The 15,951-nt window shown below is 45.0% G+C and overlaps 1 protein-coding gene across 1 annotated transcript; it reads right to left on the bottom strand.

Annotated features, from left to right (window-relative positions):
* Positions 1-169: 169 nt before the first annotated feature.
* On the bottom strand, positions 170-13,325 carry ENTPD6 (ectonucleoside triphosphate diphosphohydrolase 6). The gene is made up of 14 exons (XM_066177610.1): positions 13,255-13,325; positions 11,455-11,796; positions 10,346-10,422; positions 9,792-9,935; positions 9,287-9,362; positions 8,035-8,070; positions 6,784-6,872; positions 5,454-5,533; positions 4,451-4,515; positions 4,031-4,132; positions 3,448-3,588; positions 2,523-2,579; positions 1,816-1,928; positions 170-1,550 (listed from the first exon to the last, which is right to left on the bottom strand). Exons 2-14 carry the CDS (start codon positions 11,711-11,713, stop codon positions 1,461-1,463), a joined length of 1,329 nt encoding a protein of 442 aa, XP_066033707.1. The 5' UTR covers positions 11,714-11,796; positions 13,255-13,325; the 3' UTR covers positions 170-1,460.
* Between the last annotated feature and the right edge of the window lie 2,626 nt (positions 13,326-15,951).

Below are 15,951 nucleotides of genomic sequence, written 5' to 3'. Positions count from 1 at the left end.
CGGGAGGGCGGCTGGGGCCTGCGGCGGCGTGGGGGCGGGGGATGGCACCGGAGGGCTGCGATGGCGGAGTGACTGACGGCACCAAGGTCGGGGATGGCGTCAGCGCAGGCATTCCTCATCCCACCCTGCGTGGGGCTCCGGCGCTAAAAGGCACCCCAGCACCACGTCCTGATTTTAACTTGGGGGTTTATTGTCGGCACAGCGAGGTTCAAGTGTCCCCGGTACACGGAGCCAGCAGCCGCGGCACGCGGCAGGCTGCCGTGTCGTGCACTGCTGCCCTGGGCCCATGAGTCAGGGCTCTCGGGGAAGCTGGGCTCTCCTGCACCCCCAAAACACCACTTGGGTCTTCTCTATACATTCATCAAATACATCACAAATCCACAGTTAGATTACAAAAAGCACAGCTTATCCCCTCCAGCCCCTGTGATCACTCCCTGCCCGTGTGCCAGGCACTGTTGGAGTGGAGCACCTCAGCTACCCTGCCCTGGCTCACTGCAACCACAATACATTCATTTAGCACAGATGTGTCTGCAGGAAGAAAAACTCAAAATACCATGCAAATGCATTCATCCCCAGCCCCGCATCAGCCTTGCTAGGGCACTAAAGTCTGCAATGTCCAGTGAGCCATGCTCAGGGTTTATTTTTGTGGTTGCATCTTGTTCCTCTGTCTTCCTCTGTCTTCCTCTACCCAGCTCTGGCACTGTCAAATCCATCATTATCCTTGTACCCAGCTCCCAGGCCTTGGTCATCCAGCAAATCTGATGTTGCCTTCCACCATCCACCTCCCAACAGCCAGGGAAACAACATTAGGCTTTAACCCTACAGAGCACACAGGCTTCAACTCATGCCTCCAAGCCTCTATCCAGTTCTAGAGTCTTCCTGAGCTTTTCTCCTCCAGCAACTGGAAGACAGAGCTGTGACTTCCATGCTGCATTTCAAAGCTGCTGCCTGTCAGCAGCATAATGTGTAAATGCACCATTTCTGCACACACACAAGTTTACCTTCGAACACAGAAGTAGTAAAATAAAAACCATGACTGAAAACTGCTGACAAACAGGGAAAAAAACCCCTGAAATCAGGACGGTAAAGAGTTCCTTCTGGAGTGACCGTTCAGCAACTTCAGCACACTGCGAGCACATAGTACAGGCATATTCCAAAAAAGGTGTGTTTTTCTCATAGAGATCATAGATGTCCTGCAGAGTCCTGGTCTTCCTTCCACAATGATCAAGTTTTACATTAAGCTGACGGCACATGCTGTCAAATCAAGGCTTTTCCTTTACACTCTGCACTGTAAAAAAGAGCTAGTGATGGTGGGGACTTGACAGGGAGTAGGAGGCAAGGAGTGTAGTTCATGGTGATCTTCCAAAGGACTCTGGAAGCCAAAAGCACACCCTTCAATAGGGTCTCCCATGCTGGGCTTCCAAAACACGGAAATTCCAAAAAGCCACTTTCTAGGAGTGTTAGTACTGCAGTCTATTGAGTGAGTCGATGTAATGGAAAGTGGCTCCTAGTGCCCAGCTCGTTTCAACATTGTCAATTTTCCGGGCAAGCTGGACAAAAAAAAAACAAACAAAAACAAACAAGCAGAAAAGTTAAAACACAATTCTTCGGGAGACCCTGAAGCATGCAAGGTGGATACAATGCTGAAGATTATGACGTAGAGTTACACCACTGTGGCAAGAGTGTTGCAGCACCCACCACTGCAGACCATGTGCTGTAGCAAGAAGGTAAATCAAGAACCAAGCTCCTGGCAGGATGACTCCTGCCTTGGCACCCTCCTGCCCACTCTCCCCAGAAATCCACTCTGAGCTTCACCTTAAAGCCTTGGCTCTTCGGGAAGCCCAGTTCCTGCAGCAGGAAGGTGATGTATGTGAGGTCCATGCAGAGGAAAGGGCTGTTTCCAGGGCTGATTTCCATGGTCTTACAAACTGAGAAGAAAGAAAACAGTGTCTGAATGCACACTGTGGGCTCAGGTCTAACAACAGCCCTGCTGTGAAAAATCTCAAATGAATCCACAAAACAGCTCTTGTCAGTTGAACTGTGCAGTGGTGAAACCTGTTACAATGGGCCTTAAATTACATTACACACATTAGGGTAAGCACATAAGCTTTGTAAGGAAGATCAAGACAATCTGTCTCTCCCCTAGGACAGCAGTTTCTTGTATCTCTCCAGCAAAAGAGCCTTTCTTCTATTTATTTCAAGTCTTCCAATAGCTGAGCAACTCAGGTATGTTATCTTTCTTAAGCACCAGCACTCAAAAAGTGTTGACAAAAGCAAATAAAAAAAAATCCAAACAAAATAAAAGAAAAAGAAAAGATAAACTCAAAATAATACCCACTGCAAAAGCAAAAATTAATATAAAAATAGGTGAGATTTTCAGAAATCAGCAGAAATGTTGGTTAGATGCTATTTAGAGGGACTCAATATTTACTTAAGAGCATCAGGCTTCTTAGTGTGTCCCACATTTACCACCTTGAATGAATTTACACACAATTACTAGTGTGTGTTTGTATTTTACTCACCATATTTAGCTGCAATTTCAAAGTCACTGACAGTTAAGCTTCCTCCTTTTTCTTTATCTAAAAGAAAAAAAACCCACAGTTTTTTATGGTCTTTGTATAAAGGCAATTGTGGACTCAAGTCATAAAAGTTGTTTGGAAATCAAATCTTGAGCCACTGAAATCAATGCCAAAATTCAGATCAGTTATAAGGGTAAAAGAACCTTCAAAAGATTCTCAATATAGATTCAAAGGCCTTGGTCTATGAAGAACCTTTAGCCTTTTTTTCTACAGAACCAGAGCTTACAGACCATCTCACCTGACCCCCATTTCTGCAGTGCCCTGTCCAGTGAACACCTGTGACCAGATCTGACAGGGCAGTGCTGCTCTGCAACACGTTAAATCTGAAATTATTTGTAAAAAGAGAGTGGCTGAGGAGGGGGGTATGTTTGTCCAAACTAACTTGAGATCTCATTATCTGCTTTTTGCCACTGACTATGACAGCTTTTTGTACATAAGCACACCACTGGAAAAGAGATGTGATGCATTCTGAATGCATGCAGAAATATCTGAAAATCTTCATTCCATCTAAAAAGGTCAGTGAAGCAAACACACTGCCCAAATAATTTTTACTGCTTTACTGCCCAAGAAATTTGTTTATCATGATGAAGATTTTCCTGTTTTGGACTGTAGAGCTAATTAGGCATCAACCATTTCTGAAATGCAAATAGTTTGTTTAAAAACTATTATCAAAGGCTGTAGGTCCTATTTCTCAGCCCCAGCATCTTCTCTATAGAAATTAATATCAAGTCAAGATCAATGCTGCACAGCAGTGTAACAACAGACTAATTTCCATGACAGCTTAGCAAAGCATCATGATGTGTGCAAGTGTTCCCACTGCTTCCTTAACTTGCCATTTAAAATGAAACCAACCCAGGAGCAGACATACCTATGAGACCAGCCTCTGCTGCACAGTCGTAGTAGTAGGAGAAAATGTAAAAGTCCAGGTCCTTCACTTCCTCAGCTCTGTGCACTTTTTTGTAGAGCATCTTTGCCACTTTGTTAGAACAAGACTCATACAGAGGCTCACCTAAAAGAAGACCAAAAAACCCCCATCATATTACAGGCTGACAGTTAAATGTATATAGAATTTATTTAGGATCTGCCAGAAACAGGCTCCTTTTTGCAAAATCGCAAAACTCTGCATCTTCTTCCAGAGGCAGACACCTACCATCCTCAGGTTGGGACTATGTGATAGATCAGAGATGGACAACGTAATTTGAGGCAGAAGGATTTTGAAAGACCTGTTCAAGGACTGCTCAACTCCATCTGCATCACTTCTAGCAGCTTTACTGACTGGACAGATACATCATAGCACAAGACAAAGGAACGGTAGGATCTCTTTGACAGCACAGCACGAGGAGCCAGACAGAACAGTAAACAGTCTGGTGCCTTTGAAAGAGGATGAGAGTGTATCATTTACTGTGCTAATAGCAGCTAACCTAGATAGCAAGAGTGATAAATCACTATACCTGCCTTCTGTCCTTTAATTTTGTACACTATCTCAGCATGCTGCCACTCAGATTTGAAGCCAGGTGGTAAACAAGGGCTGATCAATTCCTCTCCTTCTCCTACTGCAGAAGTAAAACAAAGCCACGTTAGGAAAAGACATAAAGAGTAAATTCAGATCCTTCACCTCAGCCCTGCTCCATACTGCCCTGCAGCCTCAGCAAAGCCCCTCCACAGCCCAGCCATGGTTTGGATGTCCCATACCCGCCCCCAACCTGAGGCTGGCAAGAATCCAGGTCCCCTGGGATCTCTCAGTGTCACCTCCTGCATTCATCTCAAATGCACCCAGACATGGTGACAGGAGCCCACGTCCCTCCTCCCCCCAACACAGGACTACACACCCTGAGCTCAGATCCAGGATCTGAGGAATGCCCATAACTTACAGGGTTTTCCCTCGACTCCTCCCAAAATGGCAAGCCTTGCTGACATCAGCCCAAGTCCCAGGTAACTGCAAAGGGAGAAAAACCTCTGTGAGCAACAGACATCCTTCCCCCGATACTCCACTGACAACCTAGCTGGGACATGCCAGTCTCCTCTACACAGCCAGGGCAAAGTGGCTCAAGTCAGCAGCTCGTGCACATGAGGGGAACAGCGTGACAGCCTGCTCTCATATTATCTTATGCAGAAGGATAATTTCTCTTTGAAAAGGCTCAGGCAACAGCTGTCAGTTGTAATCTGGTCTTGGAGAACTGCCAATGGCATTTCCCTAACTCCTAGTACCTCACTGGGTACTCTTACCCTCCTCAAAGGCAGTCCAGACATTGCATACAGATCTGACTTTCTGAGCCCAAACACATTGCACAGCAAACACGGGCAGGAAGAAGCTGCTGGCCTCTGCCCAAAACTCTGGGAGCAGAGAAGACAGTGAGGAAGAAGAAGTAAGAGAGACAAAGTATTATGAACTGACTGCAAACCCCATTCTCCATCTTCCTGTGCTGCTCAGTGGAGAAGGTATAAAAGCTGGAAGTGAAGCTGAGCCTGGGAAGGAGGGAGAGGTGGAGGGAAAGTGTTTTTGATTTTGTTCTTATTTCTCATTATCTTACTGTCTAATTGGCAATAAATAACATTAAATACTAAACAAATTAAATTAAAGTCAAGCCTGTTTTGCCCATGACAGTAACAGGTGACCTCCTTGTCCTTATTTTGACCCATGAGCTTTTTGTCATATTTTCTTTCCCGTCCTGTTAATAGAATAGGAGTGATAGAAGGATTTGGTGAACACATGGTGGGCAGCCAAGGTTAATCCACCAAAATCACGTGGCTCAAGTTTCTCTGCTTCTTCACAGTATTCATTTGGAAGGATCCCACTCCAGAAAAACAACTCAGTCTCCCTGGCTTCATAGAAAGCTTTTATCTGAGCACTGTGCTCTCTTCTCCACAACTAACCTGTATGAATACAGCTTGTAGGTGTGGTTAAACATCTGAAATGAAGTTGTGTGGCCAGATGGAGATGTCTGGAGAGTTGCCTGGAGGGAGAAAAAGGTGTCACTGGCAGGTTTCTGCCAGCCGGCAGCAAACATCAACAAGGTAATCTTCCAACACATCGGGAAAAACGTGAAACAATCCTAGCATGATTCAGAGAGAAATGATGAATTTGCAAGGATTTCAATTTGACTGCTGATAGGCAAGACAACCACAAAACCTGGACCTATGAGTGTCTTCACATGACAGGGTTTAAACTGGTTATACTTGTGCCCACACCAATATGCTCTATAAAAAAATCACTTTCATTAAAAAGGAATCCTTACTCCAGCTCTTAACTGCTTTTGTCCAGAGGCTACAGCAACTGCCTCTTCACGTGATCCCTACTACAGGAACCGTGTGCAAACTAATAGGAAGGCCAGGCACGCATTAACTTCCTACTGGAGTGAATTCATCTGTGAACTTGCACAAGCCAGAGGAAAAGCACATCCCTGTGCTTGCCAAGGAACAGAGCGAGGATCAGCCTTTGGTCTGAAGGAATGAAAGGCTTGCCTGTTCCCCAAGTGCATCAGCACAGCTAGAGTGTTTGTGGGGAGCAAAGCTCAGGCCACAGGGCCGCTCGTGCTGCTCTTATCTTAACTCCTTCTCTATGTCCAGAATTTCCTCACCCTGGACCCTCCACATCCCTTGTCATTCTGCTGAAACAGTGCAATGTCTTGATTATCCCAGGCTGGGACACTGGATGCAGCATCCCATCCCTCTGCTTTTATGCAGCTTTACTATGAGCACTATCTCTGCTCAGGCCAGAGCCTTACAATACCAGAAGGACAAGGCTTCACAGAACACCTGTAAAAAAGCCACACCAGGAAGCAAAAATGGCATTCATTTGCAACTGAGTGAACTCAGGACAATCAAAAACAAGGATTGAGAAGGCACCTTACTGTGTTCTTAAACCCCAGTGTAAATTTGTAAATTCAAATGCTGGATTTGAATTTATTAATAGCCTTGCTTTTTGGGTTCTTTGTTATAAGCTGTACAAACTGAAAGCCAAGGATTAAGACGTTCAGGTGAACTTGGTGTCCTCCATGAGATAAAGCAGCCCCGGCACAAGCACCACTAACCCATGGAGCTGGACATAGAGTTGTGAATGCCTCTGGGACTGACTGTAAAAAGGCACATATGACCAAGTCATGTCACCCTGACAAAACTCTTGCTCTGTTTCCAGAGGAAAGAAATCTGAACAGTCAGAGATTCCTGCAGCAGCATTCCCCCACAGTGTGCATGCTCACATTACCTTGGTGCGCGGGAGGAAGGTGATCTGTGTTGAGCCACCACCCAAATCCAGCATCCCCACACTCCTCTTCTGCGGGTCATCTAGCCTGCCTGAAATGTGTGACAGAACAGAGAAAGCCACGGTGGGCACTGTGAAAAACTGGCTAGGAACAAACCCAGAAGCACAGTGGTAAGGAAAGAGAACAATCTAACTCCACTCCCTCAGCTTCCGCACAGCACTAAATTACAGTTATCTACTGGACACTGATTTTGGCTTTATCAGACCTGAAAATCTTAAAGTGACAAGAGTTTCTTATTTCTTTGGTGGCTGTTCCTGTCCTAATCACAGCAGCTTTGGTTATTGCATTTCTAAACATTTTGGATGCAAAGACCTTTTGCAAACTCTGCTCTGGTAACCACTTTGTAACACAGAGGAATGTGGTTTTCTTGGCCACCTCTCCCTCATCCCTTAGCAATATTTTCTAGATTCCTATGGCCAAAGGGATGACAGACTGAAAAGAGCTGGCCTAAGAGACTCAGCTCTCTTGGAATTCTTCCTGCTGCCAGCCAAGACCTCTGTCTGCTCTCATTCAGATCTAGCTCTTCTCAGTTAGATCCTTCAAATGCACCTTCCTGACAAAGACAGTCTGTGCCCAGTACCTCAGTTTACCTCATGACAGCTGACCTTTGAAGATCACTGACCTTTCTGATATTTCCTGGGAGCATAAAAAGCTCCAGAGCACACTGCCCAAAGCCCTGTGTGCTGAGCAGAGCACTTGGATGGCAGAGTGCTTCATGTATTGTCAGAGAGGTCCTCAGCTTAGTTTTCTCTCTACTCTTCAGCTACCCTTTTCTCACTCAGCAATGTAAACACCCGTGGCATTTATGTGTTATAAATCTGTAAGGAAGTAGCACAGCACTTTCTTTTACTCTCTGCAGCTGCCAAACACATCTAGAATATTCACACAAAAAATTTAGCCAGAGTCACAGGAGGCTCTAAAAAGGAATAAAATGCTCTGGTACCCTACAGAGAACTGGAAGAAAAGCTACATTGAACATCAAGGAAAAAGGATTAAACTCCTCACTCCATCAAGTAAATGGACAAAATCCTAATGACTTAAATAGGCCAGGCCAAAAACAAACTGCTGACTTCTCAGAGTCTTCTGTCTCCCATTCCACCCCAGTGAATGAGCAAATTCCACACAGGGGCAGAAAAGAGCAGGAACTTCACAGCATTGGTCATATCTTTATACACATGCTCATGTACACATACCTGTTAAAAAATTTATTGTGATCCAGGCTGAAATACCTAATAAGGAAAAGATTCAGAAGACACATGCTTAGATCATAACATTTAATCTAACAGCAGCAACAAGTAAGTCAAGCCATATTACAAGGTTTCCAGAACTGTCAGTGGCTGACAAGACCAAGATTAGACTATTTGAACAAAGAGAATGACCTTCTCTCAGAGCTTATGTGATATTTGGGAGAGAACTCCATGAAATGTTTGGAGAACTCTGTATTTCACAGGTCAAAAACTTGGGCAGGAAGTCACAAAGGCTACAGTCCTTAGCTAAAAGACAAAGAGACTGAAACACCCATTGTTCATTTTCTAGGAAAACATCCATTGTTTGCTTCTGTTTGATGTCAGGCATTCCACTTTTCTTTATGAATACTAAGTATTTTCATCTTTCAGTGTTCTAATTTTGCCTGTTTTCCTCTAAGCAATTTTGTGAGCTATGCTGTTTTGGTCCTCTTCTTGTTTTATAAACTGTTCCCCATAAATTAGGTGAATCAGTGGCCTTATGTTAACAAATTCAAATATTTATTCATGTGATTAAAACCCAAGGCATGCCAGAGAGCACGGCCCACTTCAATCCTTGGCTGAACCTTGGCTATCATTGCTATTACTGATTTTAAAGCAAAAGGAAAACAATGTCTTTTCTCCATTAAGTAGCAAGAAGAGAAACTCATAAACAGCCTCAGCTATTTTAATACTTGGTTTCTGAGCAGATTTAAAACACATTTCAACACTGAGTTACTTAGAATTTTGACATTCTGTCCTCAACATTTTTGGATGAACATGAACTTACTACAGCATGTATTTTCTTCTCTATATAACAATTTTTTTTCAGATTGAACTCACATGAGTTATAATAAACATTATGATCAAATACTTCCAGAGAGCTCTGATAAGCATTATCCAGAGCAGAGTGGGCTAACCCAGTTGTTGAAGATCATCTCAACAAGCAGATATTCAGAAACTTTCCCAGAAGTGCTGACTGCACAGTGGCTTTCTGGTGATGCTACAGCAACTGCTCAACACTCAGAGCTTTCAAGATCAGGACAGAGCTCAGAACTTCAAATTGGAAAACATGGTACAAGATTTCTTTGGCAGGCACTGCCTGTGGCCACATAAAAACTCTGCTTTTGTCATATGCCTTCCCACTACAGCAGGGAGGGACTTGTCACAGTGCAGCAGGAATTTCCAGGACTGCAGAAAGAGTCTCCATAAAGTTCCTTACCTTCATCAGTTCCGTTCATTATCGACACGCAATTGTCCCTCACAAAGAAGGGAGAGGCCTGAAAAATCTCCTTCACCTGTAGTTCAAAGAAAAGCTACATTCAGAGAAATACTTCTTCAGCTGAAAAACAAGCTTTTTAAAACCCCAGTTTTACACTACTACTCCTCTTCTTGGGTCAGATCTCAACTGCTGCTCACCACTTTGTTTGAAGTTCCAGAGTCCAGCAAGCAGCAGCCTTTATGTGCTGGCCCTGCAGTTTGATGCAGAACCAGGGATGGATGCGAAGGGTTTTCAAGCACGAGGACTGCTCAGAAATGCCATTAACAAGAGATGGACATGGGGAGGAATCCCATTTGCTTTGCTGGAACTGGTGACCCTCACGGTATTATACATACATGGGAAAGGCAGGAGATGGACACCCTTGCTTCCAGGAATGTCCCAGGGTGCTGCATGTTTAACAGGAGCATGTTCTCTGGAAAGAAAATGGAAAGACAAGAGACAATACCTTTTCCAGCAACTTCTGAGCTTTCTCTCCTGGCAGCAGCCGTAGGCCAGCTGTGGCTTTCAGGACCAGAGGAGTAAACTTCCACAGCTCCATAGGAACTTCCTTCTTTGCCACCTCCAGGAGCTCCTTTATTCCCTGGCCACTCTGTGAGCAGAGAAAGAACAATAAAAAGCATTTTAAAAACTCTTTTAAAAGATCAAAAGGGTGATCAGAGCTACCTACATTCACTGTAAATGTGAAACAGAGACAAACTGGTATCATAAGGGGTCAAGAGAGGTGCAGGACTCACCATCCCACTGCAGCATAAGGCCTAGTGGATGTAATGGGAATTATTGATCAACAGGTCCAAAACAGAAAAAGTCACTTTTTCAAACAGTGAAACAGAACTCTCTGCCATCAAATTTTTTTTGCTACAAAAGGTAGTATGACAAATTCTTGGAAAGCAAAGGCTTTTGTAAAACACTATGAGCTGGGTCTAAGTCTGGCCCTTAGGAGTCCCTAAGTCCCTGCAAATCAGAAGGTAAGGAAGGCAGGAAAGAAGTAACTTAAATTACCTTTTCGACATCATCAGCATATGCAGACAGGCCTGGTTTCAGAGCTTTAAACGTCTCATGGGTTAATCTGGGAGTCTCTGTTCAAAAGCAGTATTCCAAAATAAGTAGTGGTACAAATAATTTTGCATACACAAAAATAAAACCATTTTTAAAATTCCATTTTTACGTGCGAATAGAAGTCACTTGAAGCCTCTGTCTATTGACTTCAGTATTTTGGAAAGCTGTAGTACCTTGTACAAACCTGCAGTCCAGGCAACACTATACTCCATAAAATTTGCTCTGATACATTCTGAAATTGTGTTTCAAACGAAGCAGGCAAGGAAGATGCAAAAACATGGAGATACAGGAAAAGAAGGAAAGCCATGGACTGTTGTTCAACACCTGTGGTGGCTGAGCCTTACATCAAGCCATTACGTGGCCCTAAGGTGCTCCCCAGAGGCCAATCACACCATACACCACACTGCTAATCCTCAACAGAGCCTTTAGATAACCTGCTCACAGCCCCAACCAGGTTCTTTGATCTGTAAGAGTTTCACAAATGGGAGCTGACAACATATAAACAAATGAAGCTTACTACTCCAGAGGAAAGCTGGAGCTTTTTTGTAATTTTGTCTAAATTCTCAGTAGTAGTTTCTGTCCAGATGCATTACACAGCAATTTTAATCAAATGATTTGCAATTTCTGTTTTGTTTTGCAGTTTAAACAAACTGAAGCCAAGGATGCACTAAACCAGACACTGTCGAGAGAAGCAGCTCACTGCCAGGAACCGGAGACACCAAACAACCTAAAAAATTTGGGGAAATAAGCAGTTTGAATTTATAATTCTCTCTTCCACCAGTGTGATGAAAAATTGACTTTCTTCAAGACACTACTCTAGAAGTACAGCTGCTATTTACTTCATATTCTGACATTAGAGCATTATAGCATACATGTTGAATGTTTTCATAACTTCATCCAAATACACATGCCTGAACCATAACATACCTCCTGATGGCTCTCTGGAAAGACCTGAAGCATGTATGTTCAAGTAAACCCTAGAAACTTGTCATCAATCATCTCCTCCACAGCTTATGGAAGACTTAATCTGTCATGCAATGAGCAGGACATACCTCTTGGCTGCTGGGCAAATTTAAATATATGGATGCGAGTTCCCGTGCTTCCTGCATCAAACATAATTCCATAAAAGACAGAGAGATCTGTGGTCACTGCCTGATGGGTCAGTTTATCTCCCCTGCTTTCAGCTACTCCTTCTGTGGCTCCCACAAATGGTCTGGAGCCCAAGTGCCATTTTATGTATGCAACATAAACAGCTATGCATGTCAAAATCCCGAAAGCGAAGAACCGCTTTGATATCTTCATGGCTTCCATTTAACGGGATGTTTTGTTTCTTCCCTTCATCAAGTGGTCTGTCCCTTGTCCTTCACGCAGAACAGGAGGTTCCCACATCACTCCTACATCCAAGAAGAGAAAAGATCTGTTTTATTTTCCCAACCTGCCAGAAGGATCTAAAAGTCTGATGCCCACGGCACTGGACACTACTTTCCCAATGAACAGAAGGGATGCAGCCTCATTTAGCACCTCTCAGTCCCACAGCTACCTTTAAGGCATGGAGCAGCCCAAATCTTCTTTTCCCCCATTCCCCCTTCCTAACAAGGCACAATATAAGGAGGGTTCAGAGAAGATAAAACACAGTAACTGAGGTGGGAGAGGTCCCTTATCACACCTCCTGCTCACAGCAGGGGCAGCTGTTGGAACCCTCCATGTGGCCAAAGGCTACATCCAAGAGCATTTTAAAAAACTCTGAGGATGAAGATCCCACAGCTTCTCTGGGTGGTTAGTTATCTTTGTTAGTTCCTGGATGGTGAGGGAGGTCCCAGAAGACAGGACAAGGACAATTTAAAATTAATGTCTGAAACGCAAGATGCAAGATCCAGGGAATTGAGTGCCCTCCGCCTCCACCTCCAATACCAGGAAAGAAACCCCAGCAAAGCACAACCCACAAAATCTGCAAGCCCTCACACAGCATCATTCAGATGATTAAAAAACAGGCGGTGGTGATTTATGGGGAACAAAATTACATATTTTACTTTTATGATAGCTTAATAAAGAGAAAGGAAACCAACTGATGAAGCTGAGTTAAATAAGGTTTTTGACACGTACGTAACCCCTTGATGTGAATTCGAGAAACATACAGAAGGCGTGAAGGGGAAGAATTTAAAATCAAGATGATTACAGAGTACTTCCAAAAACAGGCAAGACAAAATTTCACAAAAATGGAGTAAAACAAAATCACAGGCACATATACACATAGAGAATGGATCAGCTTAAGGGAAACGGAACTGCTGACTGTCATGACACAGAAATCAGAAAGATGGCATTGCAACTAAATGAAAAATCTTCCTGGCTTCTTTCAGCACGCAGAGAGAGACATGCAGGTGGCGATCGCTGCAGGTCTGTGGGGCGATCACTCCGATCCTCCTGGTGCCGGGCAGGCCTCAGCCGCAGCTACAGCGGCGCTAAATGTCACCGGAGGGACAAAAGCCGCAGGGACCGGCTGATCCTCCGGGGCGGCACCGCAGGAAAGCGGGGGCTGGAAAAATCAGGAGGCACGGCAGCCTGGAAGCGCCAACCCCCCTCCCGCCGTTCGCCTGGAGAGAATCGCGGCTGTCCCTTCCCTGCCTTTGTCAGGGGACGCCAAGATTCGCCGCAAGGGAAATGCTTCCCGCTGCCGCCCCGGAGCCGGGAATGCAGGCGGGAGGCCGGCAGAGCGCGGGCCGGCGCAGGCTCCACCCGGCCCACCTCGCGGGCTGCCCCTGGCTCACACACAGACCAGTGTCCCGCCGCCCGCACTTCCTCCTTCCTTTTTCCTCCCTTTTCCTCCCTCCCTCCTCCCTCCCTCCCGGACTCACGCCGCCCCCGCCGGCCCCGCCATGGCACCGCCGCCGCCCGGCTCGCGGGGGCCCCGCCCCACGGCGCAGGCGCGGCCCCGTGAGGGGAGGACGGGGCGGGGCGGGGTCGTGAGGGGAGGGCGGGGCGGGGCCGTGAGGGGAGGGCGGGGTCGTGAGGGGAGGGCGGGGCGGGGCCGTGAGGGGAGGGCGGGGCGGGGCCGAGTCCCTCAGGGCGGGGGGCGCCGCTCGCACGCCCTCAACAACCACAACAAAAAAAATAGAAGGCGAAACGCCGCAAATACAGAAAGGTGTGGAGAAACAGTGCCGAAGAATGTGGAATGTGTAAAAATTATCTTGAGTCAGATGGTAGCTAACGTCACCGTCACTTAGTCAAGGTCACCGTGGGGATAACGAGCTCATGGATGATGTACATCAGGATGTTGATGTATATCCATTGCCAACTTGGTAAAACACTCAAGATCCATGTATCCTACAGCTGAAATATGTTCATTACAGTACTAAAAAATCACGCCCGTAGGTCAAAAAGGTGCTGGCCAGGTGAAGACCTGAGCATGTACAGAAATTTGGTGGGTCACATAGTTCGTATGATAATTACTAACCAGTCCTAATAGAGAGGCTGTAGCATTTTGGTTTAAGACAATTTAAGAGATGGATGCTCTAAGTGAGTTATCTCCCTTTAGTTTTAACCAATCTCCTTCCACCAATAAGGAATGAACACAAATAGATCTGGGTGAAAAAATAAGTTTACCAACAAGTGAAACAGGAACAGGCAAAAAAATGACAATAAATAACCACTGGAAACAGAATTGCTAAATGTCACTAACCCCTCCTGAACAAAAACTTTAAAAGGGCCCATGACACCTCCCACTCTGGTTCTCTTTTCTGGTTGAAGGGGCTTAGAGACAATGACAATTTGGGGCACAGATAGACATGGAACACAGTAACATTTTGGGTTGCCCTCAACATGCACTTTGGAGGTTACTAGTGGTAAATATCTGTGTATAAATAATGCCCTGGAAAGTCCTGAGGGGCACCCTTGATTTGTAGACAACCACCAACCACCCAGGCTTGTGCAGCTCTGAAACAAAGAATCAAACGTCACTTTGAGTGTGCAGTTGTTTGTTGGCTTGTTGCACACTGGGTAATGAATCTGGTTTCCGTGGACAATAACACAAGCAGTCCTCATGCTGAGGGGTTTCTTCGCCACAGAAACATGAGTCTGCCAACAGCTTGAGAGAAAAAGACATCTGAGAATGCTCTGCTGATTCCTGTAGGTGTTAATCCCAAAATTGCTACTGTGACATTCCTGTCAGTCACGGAGTCTCAGGAGCTGCATACTCATTGGGAGGAAATAGACAGGAGAACCTCAGGAAAGATGCAGCCTGACTGCTGGGTGAATTACCTTTATCTCCAGGACTGAGGGGAGAATGGTCGTGGTCATACTGGGCATGGTCACCGGTCTTGGTGAGTCTGCAGCATGGCATCACCTTGTTTGCCCCAAAGTATGAGATATTGACAGACTAAAAATGATTTTTTTATGGCTCTTGCTGTGCCAGGTGTAGCTCAGCGATATCTAGTGGCAGTGTGAAGGTAAATTCAATGCAAATAAGCTGGTTTTCAGTTAGCTTTGTTCTGAGTGATCCCTTTTGGTAAAACAGGAAAAAAAATGGGGATAGGAAGTGAAGATGTTGCAAGTTTTGGGCTAGGGAGCTACTCACGTCTGGAGTTGTCCTTCGAAGTAAAAGATTACGGAGCCCCATCTCAAATTCTGTGGTTGTCACTGGGATTTTGGGTTGCTGTGAAAATTCCCACCAAGGAGCAAGTTTCCTGAAACCTAGAATAGGACTTGAGCCCCCTTATATTTAGAAACACACAGTCATCTGAACTCCTCACAGCAGAGAGCCTGCTACATCAACAGCCTGTTTCTTCTTCCAGGTTGCAAGAAAACAGGAATACTTCTGGAGGGTTACTCGGGGTGAAGGACTACTTGCATTTTTTTCTCCAAGACAGAAGATCTCGCTGTTATCAGTGTGGTTTTCCTTAGAAAAAAAAATATTTTTTTTCAATCCTAAATAAAGAAATGCTCCTGTCACCGATTGCTAAGTCAGCAAAAGAAGATTTTTTTTTCCCCTTTTCACGAGGGAAGGCAGATCTCAGGAGGTGAGGCCCTTGAGGAGAAGCAGGCCAAGGCCAGCAGAGAGCAGTATTTTGTCAGGAACACCGTTTCCCCGGGGACGGGGCAAAATAGCACAGTATTTATTCCCCTTTGTTGAAATTGAAATGTCTTGCACATATGTTCATAAAAAGTGCTGCAGTTAAGATTAGAGATTCCAAAGAAATGGGAATGTAATACTGAGTTGTTTTTTGCGGTTTTTTCTCCCTCCTGTGAAAAGCATTACTTATGTGCATGGGAATAGTTCTCAGGCTGCTCTTGGAAACCCCCTTCCCTCAGCTGCAGACCTCGGATGGAGTGTAGGTGGTTTAAAGAGTTTTGGATCCATTCCTGAAACTGTGTCACACACACAGCACTGTGGTCAGTCTTAGAATTAAGCCACATAGTCTGAGATTTGTGACAAATTTTCAACTATGATATCTTCGTATTGTACATATTACCTGTACATTTAGATTCATAGATTAGTGTGTTATATATATCAAACCTGAGGTAGAATGCAGATTATTGGGAACCATTTGGGAAAT

Source organism: Chamaea fasciata, unplaced genomic scaffold (assembly GCF_029207755.1).
Source record: "Chamaea fasciata isolate MVZ Bird 193981 ecotype frontalis unplaced genomic scaffold, bChaFas1.0.hap1 SCAF_3, whole genome shotgun sequence".
In the NCBI taxonomy this organism is placed as follows: domain Eukaryota; kingdom Metazoa; phylum Chordata; class Aves; order Passeriformes; family Sylviidae; genus Chamaea; species Chamaea fasciata.
This window is presented reverse-complemented; position numbering and strand designations above follow the sequence as displayed.

Coding starts and splice junctions, on each gene's coding strand:
- ENTPD6 (XM_066177610.1), bottom strand. CDS start 11,713: ATGGAAGCCATGAAGATATCAAAGCGGTTCTTCGCTTTCGGGATTTTG. Junction 8,071..9,286: donor AATGAACGGAACTGATGAAG/GTAAGGAACTTT, acceptor TTTCCTTATTAG/GTATTTCAGCCTGGATCACA. Junction 1,929..2,522: donor TGAAATTGCAGCTAAATATG/GTGAGTAAAATA, acceptor CTTTCTTCTCAG/TTTGTAAGACCATGGAAATC.